The following is a 24,478-nucleotide window of genomic DNA, read 5'->3' on the forward strand; positions in this document are numbered from 1 at the left end:
AAATGCCTCTTGCATATGTTGCAGTGTTTGTTCGTTGGAGGATGCAATACTTGTTCAATTGCTTCCAAATGTAGACAAGTGACAGTAGACACTGAAGTGAACAACTTTCAAGAAGAAAGAAACTTCAATTGAGCAATGGAAATTCCCTGTCGGGCACAATTCATATGACTTCAGTTATGCTTAGCCATGGGTTTGGCTATATTCTTGTTCAAAGAGCAATATCTCCTATTCTAAGACAAAAATTCTATTTTTGGTCCAAACAGTAATATATATGGATTGATAGGTGGAATCCATCCAATAGTCCAAATTCGATAATTAGATTTGAATTTGGATTGAGGTATATCCAATTCGAATCCGATCCATTTACAAGCCTAATTAAGGTTTGCTTGACAATAAAAGCTTTTGAATATATGAATTCTTGAATTGATATTTATTTATATCTACTAAAATAAAGAATTGATATTTATGTCAATTAAAAAAATAAAATAAATAAGAATGTATTTATCTTGCTTATTTTATAAGAGCATCTCCAAGGGAGATATCAAATACCAAACATCAAATTTAAATATGATGAATGATGTTGCAATTTGACATCTTACACAACTTTACACTCTACCCGATACGTCAAATTAAATTATTATTTTATTACATTTTAGTGTTGATTCATTTTTAATTAAAAAGAAAAAGAAAAGAAAAAATAATAAAATATTCATTTGACATCTTGCTTTTGGGATGTCAAAAATAACATCTCAACCTCCAGCCTTCATTCTATATAAGCTTTGACATATCTGTTGGAGTGATGTGAGATGTTATTTCTAGCTGTTAAATGTCTATGTGACACATTTGACACATCGGTTGGAGATAACAAAAATTGAAGGTCAAAGTTGCTTAAACCGAGTAGTCAAATTCTACATGGATTTGAAGGCTGAAAAAGATATGTGAAAAATAACATATCAACCCACTACCATTTCTTCTCTTTTAAAACTTTATGCACCATATGAGCCCAATTTGCTTTTAAAAATATAATAAAATAATATGATATTTGACATTTTGGGTGGAGTTAAATTTTTTCCAAAGTATCAAATTGCCACATAAGTCATCAAATTCAAATTTAACATTTTGCATTTGATATCTCCCTTAGAGATGCTCTAAATTTCATAGTTTATCTTTCGTTTTCACGTGTGTAGTCGTTAGTTAAATGTATATATTATTTTATGGTAAGCAATTGAGCACATTATTTTTTTTGTTGAAATGGAGCACATTGTTTTTTTTTTTGGTGAAATGGAGCACATTATTTTATGGTAAGTAATTGAGCACATTTATTTATAACCTGAAGAAATCCAGTACATTTTATCTACGAGCTTGGTTATGACCATTTGTTGACAAATATGACGAAGAAAAAAAATGTTTTTCTTTGAGAACCTCATAGTCTCATAGACATAATAATTTAATTTTCTTGAGCCGTACGTGGAGAAAACTTCTAGGCAAAGAAAAAAAAAAGTTAAATGAAAGGGCTATCTGGTAATTTAAACGAAGTGAAAGTTTCGCACGCAATTATCTCTGTACGTGCTTGCCCAAAGCAAGATACATTTCTCAGCGAGGGTTTACAGATTTGCACTTTCTCTCTCTCTCTCTCGCTCTCTCTGTGTATGAAGCTGACGAGCTCTCACCAGCTTTGCCGTCGAATTCCGGGCCGGATCTTCGATTAGGTAACCCGTTGCGTTTCAAGCTGCACCTTTTCCTTTTGTGTTATATCGTCGTCCACATTTTTACTGTTTTCGAACTCAAACGTCAAAACGCTAAGAAATCGAATTCGGATACTTTCTGGAAATATCAATTTTTGTTTTTCAAGGCCAACATTTACTTCCTGTATACAATTTGCGATGGTTTTGGTTCAAGCGTTATCTGTATTTTACTAATTTCGAGCTCCGAATTTCATACAACAAGGGCCAAGGTAGTGTTTTGGTCAAAATTTGGGGTTTCTTGTGTGCTTATGTGTTAAACTTGACTTGGGTTTTTTTTGTTTAAATTCAATTTCAAAATTGGCTTAAATTGATAGTATTATTACTGTATTCAATTTTAGAAACTAGTTAGGAAGATAGCAGTGATCTAATTGATCAATATCTCAAATAGGAAGTATTTGTAGCCGCCATTTGATGTTTTTAAGAATTTTTTACTTTGCATTAAATGAAAAGCACTTATTTCACCACTGCATTCAATGCTTCTCTCTCATATTAGTTGATGGGGAGAGGACTTATTTTCTTGGAAGACAATCTAATGCATGAGTGTATGAGATGTTGATAAGCAGGTCTATTGGCTAGGCTTGTCTTAGTTTTTTTTTTAATATTTATTTATTTATTACAATCAGGAGATCAAAGCTATTGGTTACTACTGTACATCAAAATTGCAATCCTCAACCATATATGTGAATGGTGTTTCTGATTGCAATCCTGAACCAGAAAATTCATTCATTGACTATGATAGCTATGTTTTACTGCTCTTTGATTTCACTAATTGCATGATTAGTTCAAATGAGATGGCATCTTCGCATAATGTCGAGTTGGAGGCGGCAAAGTTTCTCCACAAGCTCATTCAAGATTCTAAAGATGAGCCTGCCAAACTTGCCACAAAGCTTTATGTGGTTAGTATAGATTTCTCTCGACAAATTTTCCTTTTATCTCTTTGCGCCCTCTGTTTACTTCTATTTGTTATGACATCAACGTACATGTATTTATTTACATTGTTCTTGAGAAATGCAGATATTACAACACATGAAGTCAAGTGGGAAGGAACATTCCATGCCATATCAAGTGATATCAAGGTAAAGATTAATCATTGTTCACTCTATTTGATGGTATTTTGTTAATAGTGGACTTATTTTATGATAATAAGAAATATATGAAAAATTGCATGAGTTATATAGACCCATGAATACCAATGATTTGTTAGTTCAGTGGTTGGGAATCTATTTGGGCCCTGGCATGTGGTCAGGGGTTCGACTCTCATCAAGGTACCTATCTAGCAATTTGCCAGTGTTTCCTGCCCCAAAAGATTGTAGGGTTCGGGGGTGGGCCCCAGTTTGGAAGCTGAGTCAGCAACATCGACAAAGTGGAGTTCTGGGTTTAAAATGAAACAAAATATAGACACATAAATGAATTTAAAAAATGTGCTAGCATTGTTATCATTTTACATGCGGTTGGTGAATTTAGTAAATCCTCATGACAATGAACTTGTAATCTACGAGCTTGCAACTTCCAAGGACATGAATTTTATGTACTTTATTAATCTGGAGGATGAGGCTGCATTTTATTTTATTCAGGTATTCACATCACACGGTGAGGGTAGTTGAATTGTATCCAATAATATTGGTTAGGCCATTAAGTAATTTACTTGTTTTTGGTAGAAAATAAAATTATTTTAAGATTAAACTGCTTTGGTATAGAAGATTCTTTTACATGAAAACTATTTTTTCTGGGTGAGTTGTTCTTAATTGTCTTGGTTTTTCCTTTTGTTTTAGTATATCAATTATTGCTGAGGAGAAACGCAACTTATACCTGAAATGCCTGCATTCTCTTACTTGAATTGTCAATTGTGTCTTTTTTCCCCATTATAGCTTATCATTTTCTCTAACTTATCTTCCTTCATCCACTAAGGGCCATGGAGACTGTTATTAATCAACATGGTCTTGATATTGAAGCTTTGAAGTCATCACGCCTTCCTTTGTCTGGTGGAGCTCAAACAGGTAATTATTTTCATTTTAATTAAACCAAATCTGCTAATCATACTTTTTGGTCATGTTGAGATAACTGTGCAGCCATTTTTCAGCAGGGTCTTCTCAGGCTGTTGGAGTTTCAAAAGATTCCAAAACAGGTTTGGCCGAAAATGAGATGTCTAATATGGACCCGTTTTCTACAAGCAGACCACCTGTTGGCCCTAGCAGTACAGGGCAGGATTATTATCAAGGATCTACTACTCATCGGAGTAGTCAGTCTTTTGATCATGAAAGTCCATCTAGCTTGGACTCTAGGTCTGCCAATTCACAGTCACAAGAAAGGCGTGATACAGCAAACTGGGACAAACAGGTGAATCGAAAGGATGGTAAAAAAGCCACCACTAAGAGGAAGAGGGGAGATACATCCATACCTACAGAACCACATCTTGATAGCCCTCAACATCTTGATACTCGAAATGCTATAGTTAATACGAGGAAGGGAAAGATAAACAAGGTTGAACCACCGGCTGGTTTCCCAATTAAAGGTGGTGAAAATGCTAATTTTAATATTGCTCCAAGTAGTGGTCAAATGGAACATTTTACATCTTTCTCTGGAAGCATGAGACCACTGCTTAGAGCCAAGCAAGAAGGTCAAAATTTGACAGAAAAGCAGTTGGATTTGACAAACACTAGCAATTCGATGTCTCGGGCTCCGAATGCAAAACACCCTGAAGAAATGGAAGTTTCTTCTACTCATAATGCTTTAGCACAGCAGCAGGCTGCTCCTGTACCTCTTACACATGACACTATGGGTGTGTGGAATCAAAGTAAAGCTGGGTTTCCATTTGATAAGTCTCAAGTTCCCAGGTTTTCTTCTAATGTTGTTGTCCCAAGTAATATGACAGCAGAAATTCAAATGCAGCAGTCAACATCTCCATCACCTGGATCAAGTAAGAATTTGGTAAACATTGTTTTTAAAGTTGCAGAATTAACTTGTTGGAAATCAATGAACCTGAATTTTTGTGCTGGAAAAATTAAAGATGTTTCATATTAATCAGGATCAAAATTGGTATAGAAAAATTTGGACCTTGAACCATGTCCTTAAACAATCTCCTGACCTCCAGATTAGTTGATTTTGATATCAACTTTGGTTGAATTAAAACCATGAATTATCTTTGTTCTTGAATGGTATTTTCTCCTTTGTTCATTTATTTACAAATGAAGAAACTATTCAAGTTAGCGATCAAAAAGAAACTATTCAAGTTGGGGTTAATCTTATTAAGGAGGCCGAACCTCCTCTAATATCTCCCGGGTCATTGAGTAATTAAGGCTCACATTATATTGTTGGAAATTCAGGTTCTTTTGGCAAGATTCAAGGAGGTGTTCCAGTTACATCTAGTTCATATCAAGTGGCAGAACCAAGATTCTCAAGTCCAATGCAATACAGTGGGGCGATGCCTTCAACTGGAAAGGTCTCTGAGCATGATGGAGGAAATACTAATATATTAGCCGATGCAAATAAGATATTTCAGGTACTCAATTTCCCCCCTTCTGTTTGCTATTTTTAGGCAAAATGAGGGCATTGTGCTCAATTGTGTCCATGCTGAACTTCAGTGATTTGTAGTGTTCTCACATGATATATGAGGATGAAGGCGAAATAAAAGAGAACATAGCTACTACAATATGATTACCATATGTGTTTCTTCTTTCAAATGTAAGGGCAAACATGTAGTTCTGAGAATATGTGTATACTGCATGTGTTCTGTGTGACTTCGATCCTTTTGTTTTATCATTTTGCCCATCTTCTTAACTGATGTTGTCTTGCTGTGATTTGATACGTGTAGATTATTTTTAAATTTGTTCTGCACATGAAACCGTTTGCAACTCTACTGTTTGAAAGCTTGTGTATGTAATTTGCTTATGCTACATTTGTTCATAGGCTGGAAGGCAAAATAGTGCATTAGAAATGAGTATGCTGAGAAGTGCAGCTGTGAGAGATACTGGTAAAACTCCAGTCCACCTGGCTTCTGGCTCTCCTGGCATGCCTTTCAAGGAACAGCAGTTGAAACAGCTCAGAGCGCAGTGCCTTGTCTTTTTAGCCTTCAGGTAGTTTGTTTTATTTTCGTTCTGATGCTATTCTTTTTGGTATCTGGTTCAAATCTTTGTCTTGGTTGCGTTAAATTCTGGTTTTCTGCATGCAGAAATGGTTTGATGCCAAAGAAACTTCATCTTGAAATTGCACTGGGAAATGTTTTTCCTAAAGAAGGTAACTATTTTCAATTTTATTTTAAATAAAAGTCCTAAATTTTTACTAACTTGCCAAGTTGCAGCAACTTTTATATTACTGTCCTTGATGTATGAAATTATAAAATCTTAGGTGGCAGTACGGATGGGCCTCGAAAAGAGTTCATTGACCATAAAGGAAAAACACAATTTTCAAATGAGCCAAACAGCATTTCTGATTCCACTACACCATATGGAAGACTTAACAATGAGAGGGAAACTGATAAAATGCTTCCCGGTGCCTCATCCACCGGAAAATTCCTGGAGACTGACTCTTTGTCAAAAGAAACTGAGAACCCAAATATGGAAGAAAAGAATGGCCCACCTCCAGATCTCTTTGTTCTCGCTGAAGACAGAAAGCATCTTCTTGCTTCACAAAAACCAGAATCTGAGACACAGACCCTGGAGACCACAGCCTCACCAGCATGTTTAACCATGACATCACAGCAGCCTGAATCTTCAGGTGCAAGGAGTGGTTTACCTGTTAGTAATCCTGTGGAAAATATGGAAAATGGACATTTGCAAGTTGGAAGGGCTAACCAAACTTCTTCCCTAATGGGTATGAATAAGCAGAATTCTGATGTAATCAGCTGGACTGGAGTTGGCAATCAGAATGAAGTTTCCAGGGGACTGTTACCAGCCTCTGCTGGTCAGCCAGAGTTGGTGTCTGAAAGAAACAATAATGCACCTGGTCAGTTCCCAAATCTTGGTAGCAGCAGTGCTCTGGGTAGTCAACATACTGATAATCACCCGACTTCTTTTTCATTTGGAGATCGTTGGAAACCAATTTCTGGAATTGGCAATGATCATCACTCAGCAAGTGCATCAAAGGACGCTCACATGATGCCAAAACACGTTTCTCATGGTGAGAATAGTATAACCAATCTATGTCCAGAGTTTTTTTCTTTTGCATTGATCTTGCTACTTCTGTTAATTGTGGTGGTAGGTGATTCATAGGTATCTGAATTTCAAAATAAATGCTTTTTAGTTATATAAAATCAGTTCCTCTTATTGACACTGAAAATGACCTTTTTTTTTTTTTTTTTAATACTACAGGACAAGTAAAGGAAGATAACCGTACTGACTTGCCACCTTCACCAAAATACACTATGTCAGAGAAGTGGATTATGGCTAAGCAGAAAAAGAAGCTTCTGGATGAACAAAATTGGACTCTAAAACAGCTAAAAGCAAGGCAAAAAATTGCCACATGTTTCCACAAGTTAAAGGTCCGTTAGAAAGATATTATGTGACTTCAATTATTGTTTATGTCCTTTTATTACCATGACATATTTTCCTTATAATTCCTGCCTGATGATTGGTATGGGTTTAATTTATAGTTAGTATTATTGTTTTTCTTTTGGGGGAAGGGGAGTGGGGGCGCATGATGGGGTTCTGGAGGTTACTGTAAAACTGAAATTCAGCTTAAATAATCCCCTAACAAAACTTCTGTCAAATACAAAAGGGAACATATGCACATACTTTAAATAGAATTATATTTAAAACTGATACAACTGTGTTAGAAGTTTTAGGGGAAGGATTGGATTTAGAATTCAAGGACTAATGTCTCCAACTTAATTGTTTTCTTATGGAAAATGTTTCTGGAGTGATAGCAATCATAATAAATTTCAAGTATGTGTACTGTGAAAGAATGTTGCGATCCAGAAAAGTTAAACATGATGGATGTATAAAATTTGTATCTTGTTTCTTTGTGGGAGCGGCATTAAGAAGGTATTGGTGAAGGAACACAGTGCTGCTCTATGATGACTTGATCATGGGGGCTTTGGATAACATAAAAATTCTCTCTCCTGGAATGATGGAAGAATGGAAATCTGGGTGTCAGTTTACCTCTTTAGTAAGATTGGCACCTCATAGCTTGATGAATAAAAATGAATTAAAAGATGAATAAAAACTTTAATATAACTATCTGCTGCTGTGTAAGTTGTGTGTTATGCTCTGCAATCTTAGTTGTGTTTGGATAGCGCTGAACAGAGTCGCACAAGAAAAGTTTTTGGGCACATAATAATGTTCACATCACTGAAGGGATATTTATATGATTTGCTTGTTATTTTTCATGTGCTTTTATTATTCATAACGTGTGTCTCACTGTTCAAACAATACATCAGTTACGAAAAGGAAATTATGTACTTGTCTTGTTTGCCTTGAAGATGTTGGAGTTGATAAATGATTTCCATATCATGGTTTTGCCTAGTTGTTATGTGGTTGGAGCTTCAACCTGGGTTTGTCATGTGGAAGTGGAACCAGTTACTGATATGTGACCATACCTGTGCCTTTTGCCTGACCTTTTTTGTTGACTCTTGCTTCTTTACAATGTATATGCGTTGTTTAATAGATTTGATGGTTCTATTCTATGTGCATGAATTTGTGTTCCCTTGTGTACATATGATGACTATTTCTTTGCAGAAAGATAAATTGAACCAGATGCATGGTTTGATGGGTTCATTTTGGACCTGTATTTGATATCTTATGCGCCTCATGTAGTGCATTTTACTACTTGTAGGAAAATGTGAGCTCATCTGAAGATATATCTGCAAAAACCAAAAGTGTTATAGAACTGAAAAAACTACAACTCTTCGAGCTGCAACGCCGTCTCCGGAGGTTATTGTTCATCCTTTATGAGCTTCCATGTGGAAACCAATTACTCCCTCTGTCCTTTACGGAATTGCCTTCTTTACAGAAAAAATGAATTTTAAGGACCACTTTTAATGCTTTCCTACCGAATTATATGGAACTATTTTAATGCTTTCTTGTAAAATTTTAAGTAACTATTTTAATGCTTTCCTACCTACTTCTCATGTGTTTATATTCAATTATTAATCTTACTTTTAAATTTAAAAATCCAAAGTACTTGCATAAAATGTAATTAAGGAGATGACAAAGGTTATTGTGAAAAAAGGGGAAATAAATTATTTGAATTTCGGATTGGATTCTTAAAAGGGAAGTGTAGACCATTTATTCAGGACAGAGGGAGTATATATTATCTTTGTTTCTCAGTCTAAATGGTACAAATCTTTTCTCTATATTTTGTTTTATTTTCTAGACACTTAATCCTTGTTTTGTTTCATTTGGGCAGTGAATTTTTGAATGATTTCTTCAAACCAATCAATACTGAAATGGATCACTTGAGAAACTGTAAGAAATTTAGGCATGGTAGGAGGATAAAACAACTTGAAAAGTTTGAGCAAAAGATGAAGGAAGAGCGACAAAAGAGAATTCGGGAGAGGCAAAAGGAGTTCTTTGGTGAAATAGAGGTTCACAAGTACGTACTCTCTTTTTGTCCAGTGTGTGTCAATACCTTTAGCTTTCTATGTTTTTTGAGGAGCTATGGTAATCATTACTTCCATTTCTCCTATTTCATTTGGTTTGTTGTGCATGCTTTTCTGACTTGCTTTCTAATCTGGACTTCAGGGAAAGACTGGATGATGCGTTTAAAATTAAAAGAGAGCGGTGGAAGGTTTTCAATAAATATGCGAAGGAGTTCCACAAAAGGAAGGAACGCATCCATCGTGAGAAGATTGATCGGATTCAACGTGAAAAGATAAATTTATTGAAGATCAATGATGTGGAGGGATATCTGCGAATGGTGCAGGTATGTTCTAAATTTTACTGACTTTAGGATTGCATCTTATTTTTATTCTTTTTGCATAACATTTTTGAAACTCATGATAGGATGCCAAATCTGACCGTGTTAAGCAACTTCTCAAAGAGACGGAAAAATATCTTCAAAAGCTCGGATCCAAGCTACGAGATGCAAAGGCTGTGGCAAGTCAGTTTGAGCTTGATATGGATGAAAGTGGAAGTGGAGGTGCTACTGAGAAGAGTGAGCCTAGTTGTGAAAATGAAGATGAAAGTGATCAGGCAAAGGCAAGTTTGTTCTCTGTACACTACAGTTTTTTTTGAAATTCCCGCTCATTGTGTTATTTTATCATTGTTTTGCAGCATTACATGGAAAGCAATGAGAAGTACTATTTGATGGCTCATAGGTATGTATATGGCTTCTTTATCATGGATTCATTGTTGATGTCACCTTTTTTGCTGCTTTAGAATAGAATTCCTCACTTTGTAACATTTATTTAGCGGTGGTTGAACTCAGCTAACCTCTGTTTCCTTTTTTGCTCTTTAAGAGATTTCCTTTCTTAACGTAGAAGTTGGGACATCTATTTTTTTTTTTAAAATTTCAATAAATATGAAAGTCTGACTGTCTTGACGCTGTCAATTTGACAAATTATTTTCCCGTAATAGTACTGATTTACAGCTCTAACCAAGTATCTTACAATCAACTTTGGTTTTTGCAGTATAAAAGAGAATATCGCGAAGCAGCCATCTATTCTTAATGGTGGAAAATTGAGAGAGTGAGTAGAATGTGATCTGATAGATATATATATTATCTTATGTTGGGGGAAGGATAAAAGGGTTGATCTTCTTTTTCTCAACCCTTTGAATTGATCAAGGGAGGTGTTTTTATTAACACCTCATGTGTGATTTTTCTAAAAATGGTATTTTTGACATTCAGGTATCAAATGAATGGCTTAAGGTGGTTGGTGTCTCTATACAACAATCATTTGAATGGTATACTTGCTGATGAAATGGGTTTGGGTAAAACTGTTCAGGTAGGGATTGATTATGAGCCTAAACCATTCACAGTTTGTTTCCAGTTTACGTGTCCATAATCTAAAACATGTTTGTTTTTAGGTTATTTCTTTAATTTGTTACCTGATGGAAACAAAAAATGATCGAGGACCTTTCCTAGTGGTTGTGCCATCTTCAGTGTTACCCGGATGGGAATCAGAAATTAACTTTTGGGCCCCTAGTATTCTTGGGATCGTCTATGCTGGGCCCCCTGAGGAGAGACGTAGGCTATTCAAGTAATCCCATTAAAACCGAACTGCTATACTTCCTTATGTATTTTATTTATATTTATACAGAAGCTCAGAAAGTACTTTACATTGCAGGGAAAGAATAGTTCAACGGAAATTTAATGTCCTCCTTACTACATACGAGTATCTGATGAATAAGCATGACAGACCTAAACTAAGCAAATTACACTGGCATTATATAATAATTGATGAAGGCCATCGGATAAAGAATGCTTCCTGCAAGTTAAATGCTGAGTTGAAGCATTATCAAAGCTCTCACAGATTGCTGTTAACTGGAACTCCACTGCAGGTTTCAGGATCTCTTTTCGTGTGCTCTTCTTTTATTTATTGTTGCACTCATTTTCTGCGGTTTAATAAATGTGTATTGTCTTTCCTTTTGTGTATTTATGCAGTATCCTGATTACTTTCTATTCTTGTGTTTTGATTAGAATAATCTCGAGGAGTTGTGGGCGCTACTAAATTTCTTGTTGCCCAATATTTTTAATTCATCAGAAGATTTTTCTCAGTGGTTCAACAAACCATTTGAAAGTAGTGGTGATAGCACAGCTGACCAAGTAAGCTTTGGAATGTTGTATTTGAGAATTGACGTTTTAAAAACTATTGACTCCAGTTGCATTAAAATCTGACAGTCGTGTATGTATTGTTGGCATATATTGACAAGGCCTTACTCTCTGAGGAGGAGAATCTATTGATCATAAACCGTCTTCACCAAGTTCTTCGACCATTTGTCCTTCGGAGGCTGAAGCATAAGGTTCCTAAAATTTGTTTTCTGCTTATCAATAATATTTGCGTTTGGAATGTGTTTTTTGTCTTGGATTTATTTGTGTTTGTGTGGCTTTGAAATCTGGTTTCTTATATGCATGTAATGTGTTTATACATGAATGTGTACGCATACAGGCATGCATGTCTATGGTTTTCTGGAATTCTTTCTTTTGTATCCATTTATGTATTCTGGTCAAGGAAATTGTTTTGTCGCCATAAAACTTTTAAGAAATGACTTGGATACTAACATTGTGTCTTATCCATGATAATCCCATACATGTCAGTTGATCAACAAAATCCTGGTTAACTTCATTATTTCTGTATGGAAGGCATGTGTAGACTTGGTAGTTTGATTATGATATGCAGTGCTGCATGATTGACTTGAGGTTAACTTCCAATAAGACTTGACTTCTGAATATTTTCTTTAGGTGCTTAGTGCATCTGGCTTTTGTATTTGATTTGTTATGGACTGTGTTACATTGAGAAATTTGATATAAAATGTATTGCTTCTGGGCCCTTGGTAATATTTTATTGAAGTTTCTGTTCTATCTTTAAAAAGGCGTTCAATTGTAAATGTTGAGTTTTGGAAGTTTCTATGTTAATGTTCCTGCATTTTAATTTCTTTTTGGCAGGTTGAAAATGAACTACCCGAAAAGATTGAGAGACTTGTAAGATGTGAGGCTTCTGCTTATCAGAAGCTTTTGATGAAGAGGGTAGAAGATAATTTGGGTACAATTGGAAATTCCAAGGTATTTTTAGTTCTCCTTTCAATTTAGGGAGGTGAACTGTTGAGTGTATCTTATTATAATTTACACATTTTTTTCAGGCCCGGTCAGTGCACAATTCTGTTATGGAGCTTCGAAATATATGTAATCATCCATATCTCAGCCAGCTTCATGCAGAGGAGGCATGTTCTTTACCTGTTCATTTTAAGTTCTTATTTGCTTATGTAAAAGATGCTGAACGGGAGAAGGAAGCAATTTTCATTATTACCTTGTGTTCTCAAGATAAACTTCTTTGTCTGATTGCTTCTTGTAGGTTGATACCTATATACCAAAGCATTATCTGCCACCAATTATAAGGCTTTGTGGGAAGCTTGAGATGTTAGATCGATTACTTCCCAAGCTAAAAGCAACAGATCATAGGGTACGGAAGGCATTTTACCTGTGTCTGGCGACATTATTTTTTGTTTAACTCTCTCTTTTTATGAATATTCCAGTTGTTGGACTTGATATCAGAGTGCAACTGATTGGAACTTGTTACTGTGCAGGTTCTTTTCTTTTCCACAATGACTAGGCTACTTGATGTTATGGAGGAATATCTCAACGGTAAACAATATCGGTACCTCAGGTTGGATGGACATACATCTGGGGGTGATCGTGGTACCCTTATTGACATGTTCAATAAACCGGATTCTCCCTTTTTTATATTTCTTCTCAGGTGATTCTTTTTGTGCGTATTGTACTTTTATGTCTGCTTTTACTGGGTTAGGTGGTTCAATAGGTTACGGGAACTTCGGGTTAGAGGGAGAGCCTGCAGGGGCTGTGCTATGATTTAGCTGTAGGTTAAACCTTACATGTGAAGTTGGAGGCAACAAAAGGTGTGCTTTGTAGTGTCAAAAGCACTTTCCGATAAAAGGTGGTTTTTATTATTGAGTTTTTGTCTGAAATGGACAAAAGTGTTTTTGGTGGTGAGGGGAACACTTTTAGTGCTTCGTGGAAAAGGACTGCAAGGTGATTATGGAGGATGCATTTCATGTTTGATGATTTTTCTTATGTGCCTCCAACAGATGCACTTTATACAAAAGCTCTACCAAATAGGCTGTAAGAATCCTACACTAATTTAGTAAAATCTCACTTGGGTTCTAGAATTAGGCCACCATATATTGGGTTGCTTCGTGCTTGACACTGACGTAGGTTGTTACTAGCAAGTAGTAAATAAAAAGTATAGAAGTTCTGTTGTGCTGATATGTGTCTGCAGGCATGATTGTGTGCACACTAGTGTAAATGGTACTGACATATGTATGATTTTGATAGCATTCGGGCTGGTGGTGTTGGAGTAAATCTTCAAGCTGCAGATACAGTGATAATATTTGACACTGACTGGAATCCACAGGCAATTTTCAAAATTACTGTTCAATGATTTATATTTTGAATTTAAACCATATAGTTTCAATTCTATAGTTGATTTATTTTTTCATTTGTAAATTTTCAGGTTGATTTGCAAGCTCAAGCAAGGGCTCACAGAATTGGCCAGAAGAGGGATGTGCTTGTTCTTCGATTTGAAACAGTATGCAATTTCTCCCCTGGGCTATGTTTCAATTTGAAATGGCTCTTTTTCTTCTCTATTTATGTCTTGAAATTAAATTATCTACACTTTAGGAGTCTGGATGTCTAAGTGCTTGAATTGTTTCTTTTGTATAAGGTTCAAACTGTTGAGGAACAAGTCAGAGCTGCAGCTGAGCACAAACTGGGAGTAGCGAATCAGAGCATTACTGCTGGTTTCTTTGACAACAATACAAGGTTAATTTGAATTGTTGCTGAGCTAAACTCTATTGCATACTCTTCTAAAGAAGTTGCTAATTGTTCTTGAAAATTGTTTTACCACAGTGCTGAAGATCGAAGAGAATATTTGGAGTCCCTTTTGCGTGAGTGTAAGAAAGAAGAAGCTGCACCTGTATTAGATGATGATGCTTTAAATGATCTCTTAGCTCGCAGGTACATACAGTCTGACGATTTTTGTTGTTTATATTTTGCTCTTGACGTGACTGGTCGTCTGAATGAGATTTCCTGTTTCAGCATCAATTTTATAGGGAATAGCATTTCCATCCATAGGTTTCTTGAATAGATGGAGCACTCTGTAGACTATGGTACCTTGCCGTTTTGCTTTGGCTTTCATGACATTTACTGTTTTCATTAGCAATGATGAGTTTGCTGTCCTATTTTTTCCCTCCTGTTAAAATTATCTACAAACTCAGAAGGGCTGGGAATTTCGCAATCAGAAGTCATTAGTATGTTGGATTTGGTTAATGATTAATATGCAAAGCCATTTTTCGCTTGCTGGATTTTGTTTGTCATTATTATTTGAATTTTTTTTTTGCTTGCTGATTAATGATTAATGAAGGAAAAATTTATTTTATGCGAAGTTTTTTTGCTCGATTTTTTTTTTAAAAGTTGATTTATCAATGATTGCCTCTCTTCCTGCAGTGAGCCAGAAATTGATGTATTTGAAACTATTGACAAAAGAAGACGGGAAGAAGAGATGGTATTCACTTACATTTGCACTCAATGCTGTCTCTTTGGTTTTACATTGCATAAGTATCCTTGTATATCTTGCATGCTACCTATTCCTCTGATGCTGCAGCTTTATTAAAAAAAATAATTTTGTAGGCAACATGGAGGAAATTAGCATGTGTTCAAGGCATGGATGGTTCTGAAACTCTGCCTCCTTTGCCTTCTCGCCTCGTTACAGACGATGACTTGAAGGAGTTCTGTGAAGTAATGAAGGTATATGAGGTGCCAAAGACTGGTGAAGTGTCTAATGTCGGGGTAAAGCGGAAGGGTGGGGCTCTTGGGGGCCTTGATACTCAACGTTATGGCAGGGGCAAACGGGCAAGAGAGGTTTGTTTTTCATATTTGATTCTTATTGCTTGATTGTATCCTTTATGTTCTTGTGTTTCTTTGACCACAAAGCTGCTAATTGAATGTGAATCTGTTTCTTTCAATGCTTTTTAGGTGCGTTCATATGAAGAACAATGGACAGAAGAGGAATTTGAAAAGTTGTGTCAGGCTGACTCACCTGATTCCCCCACAAAATCAAAGGAAGAATTTATGGAGTCAAACTTGCCAAAAGATGACAGTGGGTCTGTGGTGGCTGTTTGTAAAACAGAACTTCCTGCTTCACTGCCACCACACTTACCATTACCGTCTGTGGAGCTGCCCCAGATACAGCAAAGTAAAGAGGTTACACCACCAGCTAAACGAGGCCGTGGAAGGCCAAAGAGAGCAACACTGGATCAATCACCATCTGCGATGGCTCTTACAGCACCTTCTGGAACTGTCAAAGTGGATACTGGGTTACAGAGAGGAATGGTGTCGAGCCCTGTAACAAATTCAGGCCCTGATTCATCACCTAGTTCTGTTAATGTACAGGGTATTGGTGGAATTGTACAACCTAATAGTATCGTGGCCTCACCTAGCTCTCAGCCATCTGCTCCTAAACCTTCTGTTACTCCTGGTTCTCAAACGACCATTGTTAGCCTGTCTGCATCAACACAAGTAAGAGGACAAGGTCGGAAAACTCAAAGTGGATTAGAAGCACCCAGGCGTAGGGGAAAGAAACAGGTGACACAATCACCTGGTGTTTCTGGTGGATTAGCTGGTTCTGATCCAAAACAAAATGAAGTATCACAGAACACATCTGTGAACCCATTAGAAAATCAAGCCATTGGCATGAGCGAAACTGTTTCTTGTACTTCTGCAGTCCAACATCCTGATTCTTTACCTGGTTCTGTTCCTTTACAAGGTGCCAATGGGACTGATCATCAAGTTGGTGGTGCAATGGCTTTGACTTCTCAGCCAACCCTTCCTTCCCCATCTGTTGCTCCTTCCTCTCAATCTTCTCCTTCCCCTTCTGTACCTGTGCAAACGAAAGGGCAAAACCGGAAGGCTCAAAGTGGTGCAGGAGCACAGCGGCGTAGGGGAAAGAAACAGGTGCCAGTATCACCTGCTGTTCCTGATGTGTTAGATGCTCAGGATTTAAAACCAAATCTGCAACCACAGGTTAAACCTGGAGATTTATCTGTGAGCAAAGACAGTGCTGCGAGAAGTAAGCAAGAGGCTGATGGTTTGCCTGGTCAGAATCTGAACTCAACTGAAGAATCAGTAAATTTAGCTGAAGCCAAGCAGACAAGCAGCTCATCAATGATACACGAGACTGCCCTCAGAACCCTGGGTAAATACTGTGCATGCATGCATGTTTAGGAATAATTTTTCACAACTGAAATCATGATAAATTTCCTTACATAAACTGACATTTTAATATTGTGCAGGCCCTGCGACAGGGGAAAGCCTAAATGTTATTGCATGCAATGCTACTGTGACAAAAGAGGCTTTGCCTGAAAGTTGCTCATCCAAACCTAAGAATGACAAGGTTTCAGGGAATGAAGGTGCTGCCATACCAGCTGAGGTGAATAAGAGCCAGAGTTTGGAGGATAGAGCTTGTCCAGCTATTGCAACTTCCATAACTGCGGCTCCAGCTCATACTCCTTTAACTGATTCCTTTCCCAGTTCCACTGCTGTGGAAAACACCAGTGAGACAAAATATGACGTTGCTAAGATTGCTCCTAGCTCTCAGTCAACGCCTTCGTACCATTCTGTTCCTCTGGCATCTCAATCGATCACTCCTTGCCCTTCCGAATCACTAGAAGTCAAACGGCAAGGTCGAAAGACTTCAAGCAGAGCAGAAGCACCCCGTCGTAGGGGAAGGAAGCAGGCTCTGGTGTTACCTGCTGTTTCTGATGGTCCAGCCGGTCAGGATCCAAAATTAAATTCTCAATTACAGAATGCATCTGCTGTTACAATGGGAAGTAAGTCTGTTGCTCCGAGAAGTAAGCAAGGTACTGATGGACAGGAACTGACAAATGCTATTCAGGCCCAGACAAGCCAAGTGCATTTAGCTAGCAGTTTAGTGGGTCATGATCCAAAAAGAAAAGAGCAGTCAGGCTATTCTGCCCACAATAGGCAACCTACAAACTCAACATCAGCACTTGACAGTGCTGCTGGATCTTCTGATAAGAGTTCTGCTTTGGGCCGTATCCAGACTGCTGATGTAAATGATGTTGCTCGTGTGATGAAGGAGGTCTTTTCTGGAACAATTTTGTCAAAAGCTAAAATTCCTGAAACTTTCGGGAGAGAAGGTAGGGTTGCCCCCTGTGTACCTTTATCAAGTAAGATTCCTGTGGACACAGCCAAAAGCCAATGTTTGGAGGATAAATCATGTCCTACTCTGCCAACTTTGGAAACAGCAGCTCATGCACTTGACCTTACTGGGACTGATGCACAAGGGGAGAGGGACAAGACACCTGCTTTGAATGAAACCCATGTTCCCATCACTAATATGGACCAACCTGAAAGCAAGACAACTGTGGGCTCCATCAAAGAATTGAAAGGTTCGAAACAACTTTCTGTTGATGGCACAACTAGGGTGAGTAAGACTGTTTTTCAAACAGTGTCTCCAGATGTTGATGTGACTGCTTCTAGTATAGGGGCCTGTGGGAGTGAGGTAAGTTCATCTTTGGTATTTTTAAGTAGCGTTGAGCATCCTCAGGTGATTGGTGGAAACAAAACTGAATCTTTGTCAGGAGAGTCTCCTAAATCCTCTTCTGTTGATTTAAGTGACAATAAGTGTCCTACGATTTCCATGAATACTGACAATGCTAGTCTTCATCTTGGATTGACACCTCCTGTTCCTGAGGGCCCAGTTGAGTCAGGTGGGGTGGGCCCTCCTGCTATGATTGATTCTGAAAACAAGATAGAGCCTTGTGTTAAAGAGCATCCAACATCTCCTCCTTGTAATGCGGCCAGCCTTGAGTGCGCTCCCCTAATTCCCAAAGATTCTGATGATGTTAGCAATCATTCTAAAGACACTTCACCCATTTCTGCAAGTCCAGATCGTTCAGCTGTCATTCCTGATATTCCTGAAATGACTGAAACAAATGCCGTAGACAAAACAGAGCCTTCTTCAAGAGAGTCTCGAGAATCTTCCCCTCATGATAATGTATCCACAACATTTGAAAACGTTTGTCCAGGAGAGAGTGCACCCATGTCTGTTGGTTTAGAGGATTCGGAGCTTCCTGGCATGGCTGAGAATGACTCTGGAGAAATGGTTGAGTCTGCTTCAAAAGGTTGTCCAAAATCTTCTCCTGTTGATATAAGCCATGAAATTTCCACAACTATTACCACAATCCCAAATATTGTGTTTGGTGGGGGTTGTATTGACAAGGTTGATGTGCCTTGTACAGAATCTGAAGCTGCTAATTGTTCTGGTGAAGGTAATTTTTTGAATCCTGAAATTTCCTCGAAGGCTGATGATTTCGAAGTCACTCTTGGGTCAGCTGATGTTGCCTCGGGGCATAATACTATGCATGATATTCCTACTGAAAAGGGCATCTTGGAACTTCGAACTGATGTGATTGAGGATGGTAGTATTGATGTGTGCAATATGGAAGTTGTCCCCTCCGAGGGTGATCAAATGAATGTTTCTTGTGTTGGTTGTTATCCATCTGAAAAAGTATCAGACACGAGTTTACCTGCATCTTCATTGTTAACGGTGGGAGAAATCAATGACTCATCTGATAGAGGTCAAGTTGACAGCTATGTAGCACAGGAGAACCCAAAAAGTTCTGGTGCAGCATTGGTTGTTTCTCAGGATGATGGTTTCGTTTCAGGAGATAGATCAGAAATCTTACAGTCATCTTCCTTGGTGGAAGAGGAACCAGTAGGGGGCACATCTGTGAAGTGCCAAAAGTCCAGCTCGTCATCTTCAGAGGAAAGGAAAGATTCAGTTACTGAAAAGGATGTTATTTTGTCTGAGGAACTTATACCAAAAAACTTGGATGTTCCTTTATCTTTAATTACACAGGAAGAAAATATTGAGGGTTCATCTGAGGAGAGGCCAAGTTGCAGTTCGATACTACTGGATGATTCAAAAGGTCCTGGAGCTTTAACAGTTGTTCAAATTGATTTATCTCAGGTTTGTGAAACTTTGCGAGAGAATGTTGTATCAGAAGGTATGGATCCACCTTCATCTTCCTTAGTGACTGGAGAAGGGACGACTGAGGAAATATCTAAGAAGAATCAAGTTTGCAGATCTGTACCTGTGGAGGAACCAGAAGTTTCTAGAGCTGAAAGGGATACTCGAATTGATTCGTCTCAGGTTGATGGCATTTTACCGCAAATGGTTGTGACAGACAACTTAGGTTCTCCTCTATCTTCTTTAGTGACAGAGGAAGGAAAGATTGGGGACTCATTGGCAAAATGTGTAATTGGCAGTCCAGTACAAATGAAAGAAGAAGACAAGATTGATGGAATATCTATGAAACGTTTAAGTGGGAATTCAGACCTACTGGGAGAATCACAAGGATCTGATGCTGAAATGGATGTTTCTCAGGCTCGTGGGTTTCTAACAGAAACTGAAAGTGTTATTGTGCCTTCATCTTCTGCAGCAGTTAAGGAAGGAAAGATTAAGTGCTCATCTGAGAGGGGTCCAGTTAACAGATCAATAGTGCTGGAGGAAACATCTGAAGATTTAGTTACTGATAATGTGGTTGTTTCTCGGGTTGGTGTGTTTGTGCCCAAAAATATGTTAGAAGCTGCAGTTCAACCTTTATCTACTTTGACAAAAGAGCAGGAAAAGACTGAGTGCTCTTCTGAGAAGGATCAAGATGGCAGCTCAGTACAACTGGATGAACCAAATGGAAAGGAAGATGAAATGGATCATCAAATGGAAACGCCCAGATATTCTGGGGATTTGCCAGACTGTATTGTATCAGAAAGTGTGGATTTGGAAGAGAAGATTCAGGGCTTATCCGAGAAGGATCCTGTAAGCAGCTTAGCACCACAGGTGGAATCAAAGGTTTCTGAACCTGAGATGGTTGATCATTTGGATGCATCTAAGGTTGGTTGAACTCAATGGGAATTAAGTTGAACATTCATTTATTGTTATTATTATTTTTTAAATTGATCAGAGTTTTGTACCTTGATTTTGGTAGCCAGTTGGCTTGTTAGTTTATAAGTTACTAAACCCTTCTTCCCCCCCCCCCCCCCCCCCCCCCCCCCCCCCCCCCCCCCCCCTCAACCCTAGGAAAAGAAACTCCTTAATTTATCTCAGAACCTCCAACTGTACAGAATTGTAAACCGTAATGTCTCGATAGGTATAGGATAACGATTACTTATGACAAGTAAGTGCATGTCAATGCCCACAGGCAATCACAAGGTTGATCTATTGTTATTACTTAGATTATTAATGTGTAATTTCATATTTGTATTACTCAGGTTGGCGTGATGCTGCTGGAAGAAGCTATTTCAGAAAACGTTGACCTGCCTGCATCTTCCATGGAGACTGAAGGAAAAGAGGTAGTAGGTCCATCTGAGGGAAAAGTTGGCTGCTCAGTGATGGAGGAGGGTTCAAAAACACCTGTAGCTGAAATGGTTCCTCAAGTGAATGCTTCTGATGCTTGTGAGAGTGTGCAAGAAATTGTATCAGAAAACATGGATCTGCCTCTGGTTACCTCAACCATAGTGGGTGATAGTGTTGAAGGCTCATCTGATGCAGTGCCTACAGGCAGCTCCAAATCACCAGAGGGGTTGGAGTCTGAAGCTAAAATTGTTGAAGGTTTTCAGGTTTGTGGGACATTGCCAGGAAATGTTTCTGAAAACTTGGATCAGCTTCCAGTTACCTTGGCCATAGGGGGCGATAATGTGGAAGGCTTATCTGAGGCAGGGCCTATAGACAACTCCAATTCACTAGAAGAGTCAAAATCTGAAGCTAAAATTGTTGATGCTTCTCTGGTTTGTGGGACATTGCCTGGAAATGTGTCTGAAAACTTGGATCAGCTTCCAGTTACTTTGGCCATAGGGGGGAATAGTGTTGAAGGCTTATCTGACGCACGGCCTATAGACAGCTCCAAATCACTAGAAGAGTCAGAATCTGAAGCTAAAATTGTTGATGCTTTTGAGGTTTGTGGGACATTGCCAGTGGATGTGTTTGAAAACTTGGATCAGCTTCCAGTTACCTTTGCCATAAGGGGTGATAGTGTTGAAGGCTTATCTGAGGCAGGGCCTATGGACAGCTCCAAATCACTAGAAGAGTCAAAATGTGAAGCTAAAGTTGGTGATGCATCTCAGGTTGCTGGGACAATGCAAGAAAATGTGTCTGAAAACATGGATCAGTCTGAAGCTCCCTTGACCATGGGGGGTGATAGTGTTGAAGCATTACCTGAGGCTGGGCCTGCGGGCAGCTCCAAATCACCAGGGGAGTCAAAATGTGAAGCTAAAGTTGGTGATGCTTCCCAGGTTTGTGGGTCAATTCCAGAAACTGTATTTGGAAACCCAGATCAGGCTCTAGTTACCTTGGCCAAGGAGGGTGGTCACGTTAAAGGTTTATCTGAGGCAGGGCCTGCAGGCAGCTCCAAATTACCAGAGTTAGAATCTGAAACTGAAGTTGTTGATGATTCTCAGGTTTGTGCACCAATGCCAGAAACTGTGCCCGAAGCTGGAGTTGGTGGTGACGTTGAAGGTTTATCAGAGGCAGGGCCTGCAGGCATTTCCAAATTACCAGAGTTAGAATCTGAAACTAAAGTTGGTGATGATTCTCAGGTTTGTGCACCAATGCCAGAAACTGTGCCCGAAGCTAAAGTTGGTGATGACATTGAAGGTTTATCTGAGGCAGGGCCTGCAGGCAGTTCCAAATTACCAGAGTTAGAATCTGAAACTAAAGTTGGTGATGATTCTCAGGTTTGTGCACCAATGCCAGAAACTGTGCCCGAAGCTAAAGTTGGTGATGACGTTGAAGGTTTATCCGAGGCAGGGCCTGCAGGCAGTTCCAAATTACCAGAGTCAGAATCTGAAACTAAAGTTGGTGATGATTCTCGGGTTTGTGCATTAATGCCAGAAACTGTGCCCGAAGCTAAAGTTGGTGATGACGTTGAAGGTTTATCTGAGGCAGGCCCTGCAGGCAGCTCCAAATCACCAGAGTTAGAATCTGAAGCTAAAGTTGGTGATGATTCTCAGGTTTGTGCGTCAGTGCCAGAAACTGTGCCTGAAAACCCGGATCAACCCCAAGTTAACTTGGTTGTTGGGGATGATCATGTTGAATGCTTATCTGAGGCAGAGCCTGTAGGCAGCTCCAAAGCACCAGAAGAGTTAGAATCTGAAGATAAAGTTGGTGATGCTTCTCGGGGTTGTGTGGCAACGCCAGAAAATATGTCTGAAAGCATGGATCAGCCTCCAGTTATCTTGGCCATGGGAGGTGATGGTATTGAAGCCTTATCTGATGTGGGGCCTGTAGGCAGCTCCAAGTCACCGGAGGAGTCAGAAACTGAAGCTAAAGCTGGTGGCGCTTCTCAGGTTTGTGGGACAATGCCAGAAAACGAGTCGGAGAACATGGATTTTGAGCCATCTTCAACAGCACAGGAAGGTCAAACTGTGGAGTCATCATCTGAGAAACCAGGTGGTAGCTCAATGGCACAGCCCGAAGTTGAATGAGTATCTTGACTAGAATTTGTACAGCTTGTTAGACCATAAAAACATATATATTCAGTGAAGTATAGTTTGCCCTTTATAAAGGGGTAATATTTAGTTTCCAATTAGTGTGTAGATAGAGTATTTATATGACTTATTTTGTCGAACTGTCTTCCACAAACTTATCACTGGGATTTAAACTTTTACTGGCGCTGAATTTAGATGTCAGCAGCTAACTTTTTGTTAACCTGATTTTCTCCTTTCTTTAAGAATTTGGAGCCTAAATTTCGTTCGTTGCAATCTGTAAAATATACCCAGAGGGAGGATTCAATCACTGCATGCCTAATTCATTTTGCAGCAAAAAGCCCAATGGTCACAGATTCATAGCCAGAAACTCCATGATACAAGTTCATTTTCCTTTGAGGCGAAAGAGTTTCATGATTATTTTTATCCTCTATCAACCTAAGAATTTAATCTGATTACACAATTCGGGGTATAAAGTAAGGGTATTGATTTTTCCATTCCTTTTTTATCCACTTACACTCCATTTTTTAAAAACTGTATGTTCTCACTCATTTTGTTCACTTACAGGTCTTTTTTTTATACAAGCGATATTCTACTTTGATCTAATCTAAACTATGGGGGGAGAGATTCGAACTCAAGTACAGAGTGAAGAGCACATCCGCTCTAGCCAATTTGACTAAGCTCATATCTGCTTTTAAGAAAATATTTTTAGTCCAAGGACATATTTATCTTTTTATTCTTCAAAGTAAAAAGCAAACCCCACAAGAAAAGAAGGAATTGAATCTATCATGTTTGATTTACTTTTACTAGCATTCCGTTTTAGGATCTTGTTTTATTCGTATCTTTCAATTGACCAAAACTCAGTTTTGAATTAATGTTTTATAAACAAGAACGCCATAGGTTCAAATATAAAGGCAAAAGCCCTTAAACCAAAAATCCCTAGGGAAATTTAAGGGAAACTCACCGTTGATTTCTCACTCCCATCCCCACCAACCTCCAGACACCTCCAAAACAACTACCCAGTTTCCCATTTTCTTTTCTTTTCCTCTTTCTCAGTATTCCTTCCACACAAAACAAAGAGAAATTATTTGCAATTACTTGTTCGCATTGCTTTCTTGACCAATGAAATACGGCAGGGATATTGAGATTCTTCAAGGGAGTGGTGGGTGGGTAGATTTGGACTCACTTCCTCCATGGTCGGTCGTAAAGGAAAAAAAATTATATTATTTTTGTTTACGTATACAATTTCCATATAACTTATCTTTCTTGGTTACATCAATTTTTTTTTGAATCTTATAGGCTTACATTGTATGCACTGTTTCTTGTTCTTATACGTATTGGCAGAAGAATAGTATTTAAATATTTAAATACTAATTATTCACTAAGTAAATAATAATTAATACATAACTACTAATTAAACTAATTAAAAAAAGAGGAATTGAGATTAAGCTAGCCGCGCGGCTATGCTAATTTATCTCGTATAGCCGGACTGCTATACCTTCAAAATATTCTATTTATGGAGTATAGCCAAGCGGCTATACACTAAAATATACTCTTTATGG

General features: G+C 38.3%; 1 protein-coding gene across 2 annotated transcripts; it reads left to right on the plus strand.

The window, feature by feature from the left end:
- Positions 1-1,579: 1,579 nt before the first annotated feature.
- Positions 1,580-23,185, plus strand: LOC117613928 (chromatin structure-remodeling complex protein SYD). 2 transcript variants are annotated; one of them, XM_034342545.1, is made up of 34 exons: positions 1,580-1,709; positions 2,527-2,641; positions 2,760-2,821; positions 3,654-3,742; positions 3,829-4,662; positions 5,069-5,244; positions 5,652-5,818; positions 5,914-5,978; positions 6,090-6,860; positions 7,052-7,221; positions 8,514-8,611; positions 9,087-9,272; positions 9,422-9,602; positions 9,683-9,877; positions 9,953-9,996; positions 10,309-10,365; positions 10,527-10,623; positions 10,706-10,878; positions 10,966-11,179; positions 11,319-11,444; positions 11,552-11,641; positions 12,285-12,401; positions 12,479-12,559; positions 12,691-12,798; positions 12,923-13,092; positions 13,689-13,767; positions 13,867-13,941; positions 14,077-14,174; positions 14,262-14,369; positions 14,859-14,916; positions 15,042-15,272; positions 15,387-16,605; positions 16,703-20,328; positions 20,706-23,185. In XM_034342545.1, the coding sequence occupies exons 2-34, from the start codon at positions 2,537-2,539 to the stop codon at positions 22,914-22,916; spliced, it is 12,081 nt and encodes a 4,026-aa protein (XP_034198436.1). In that variant the 5' UTR covers positions 1,580-1,709; positions 2,527-2,536; the 3' UTR covers positions 22,917-23,185. The 2 variants fall into 2 exon arrangements, with proteins under 2 accessions (XP_034198436.1, XP_034198435.1); XM_034342544.1 differs by having other exon boundaries at positions 1,604-1,709; positions 3,826-4,662.
- The last annotated feature ends 1,293 nt before the right edge of the window (positions 23,186-24,478 follow it).

The sequence above is a fragment of the Prunus dulcis genome, chromosome 1 (assembly GCF_902201215.1).
Source record: "Prunus dulcis chromosome 1, ALMONDv2, whole genome shotgun sequence".
Lineage (NCBI taxonomy): Eukaryota > Viridiplantae > Streptophyta > Magnoliopsida > Rosales > Rosaceae > Prunus > Prunus dulcis.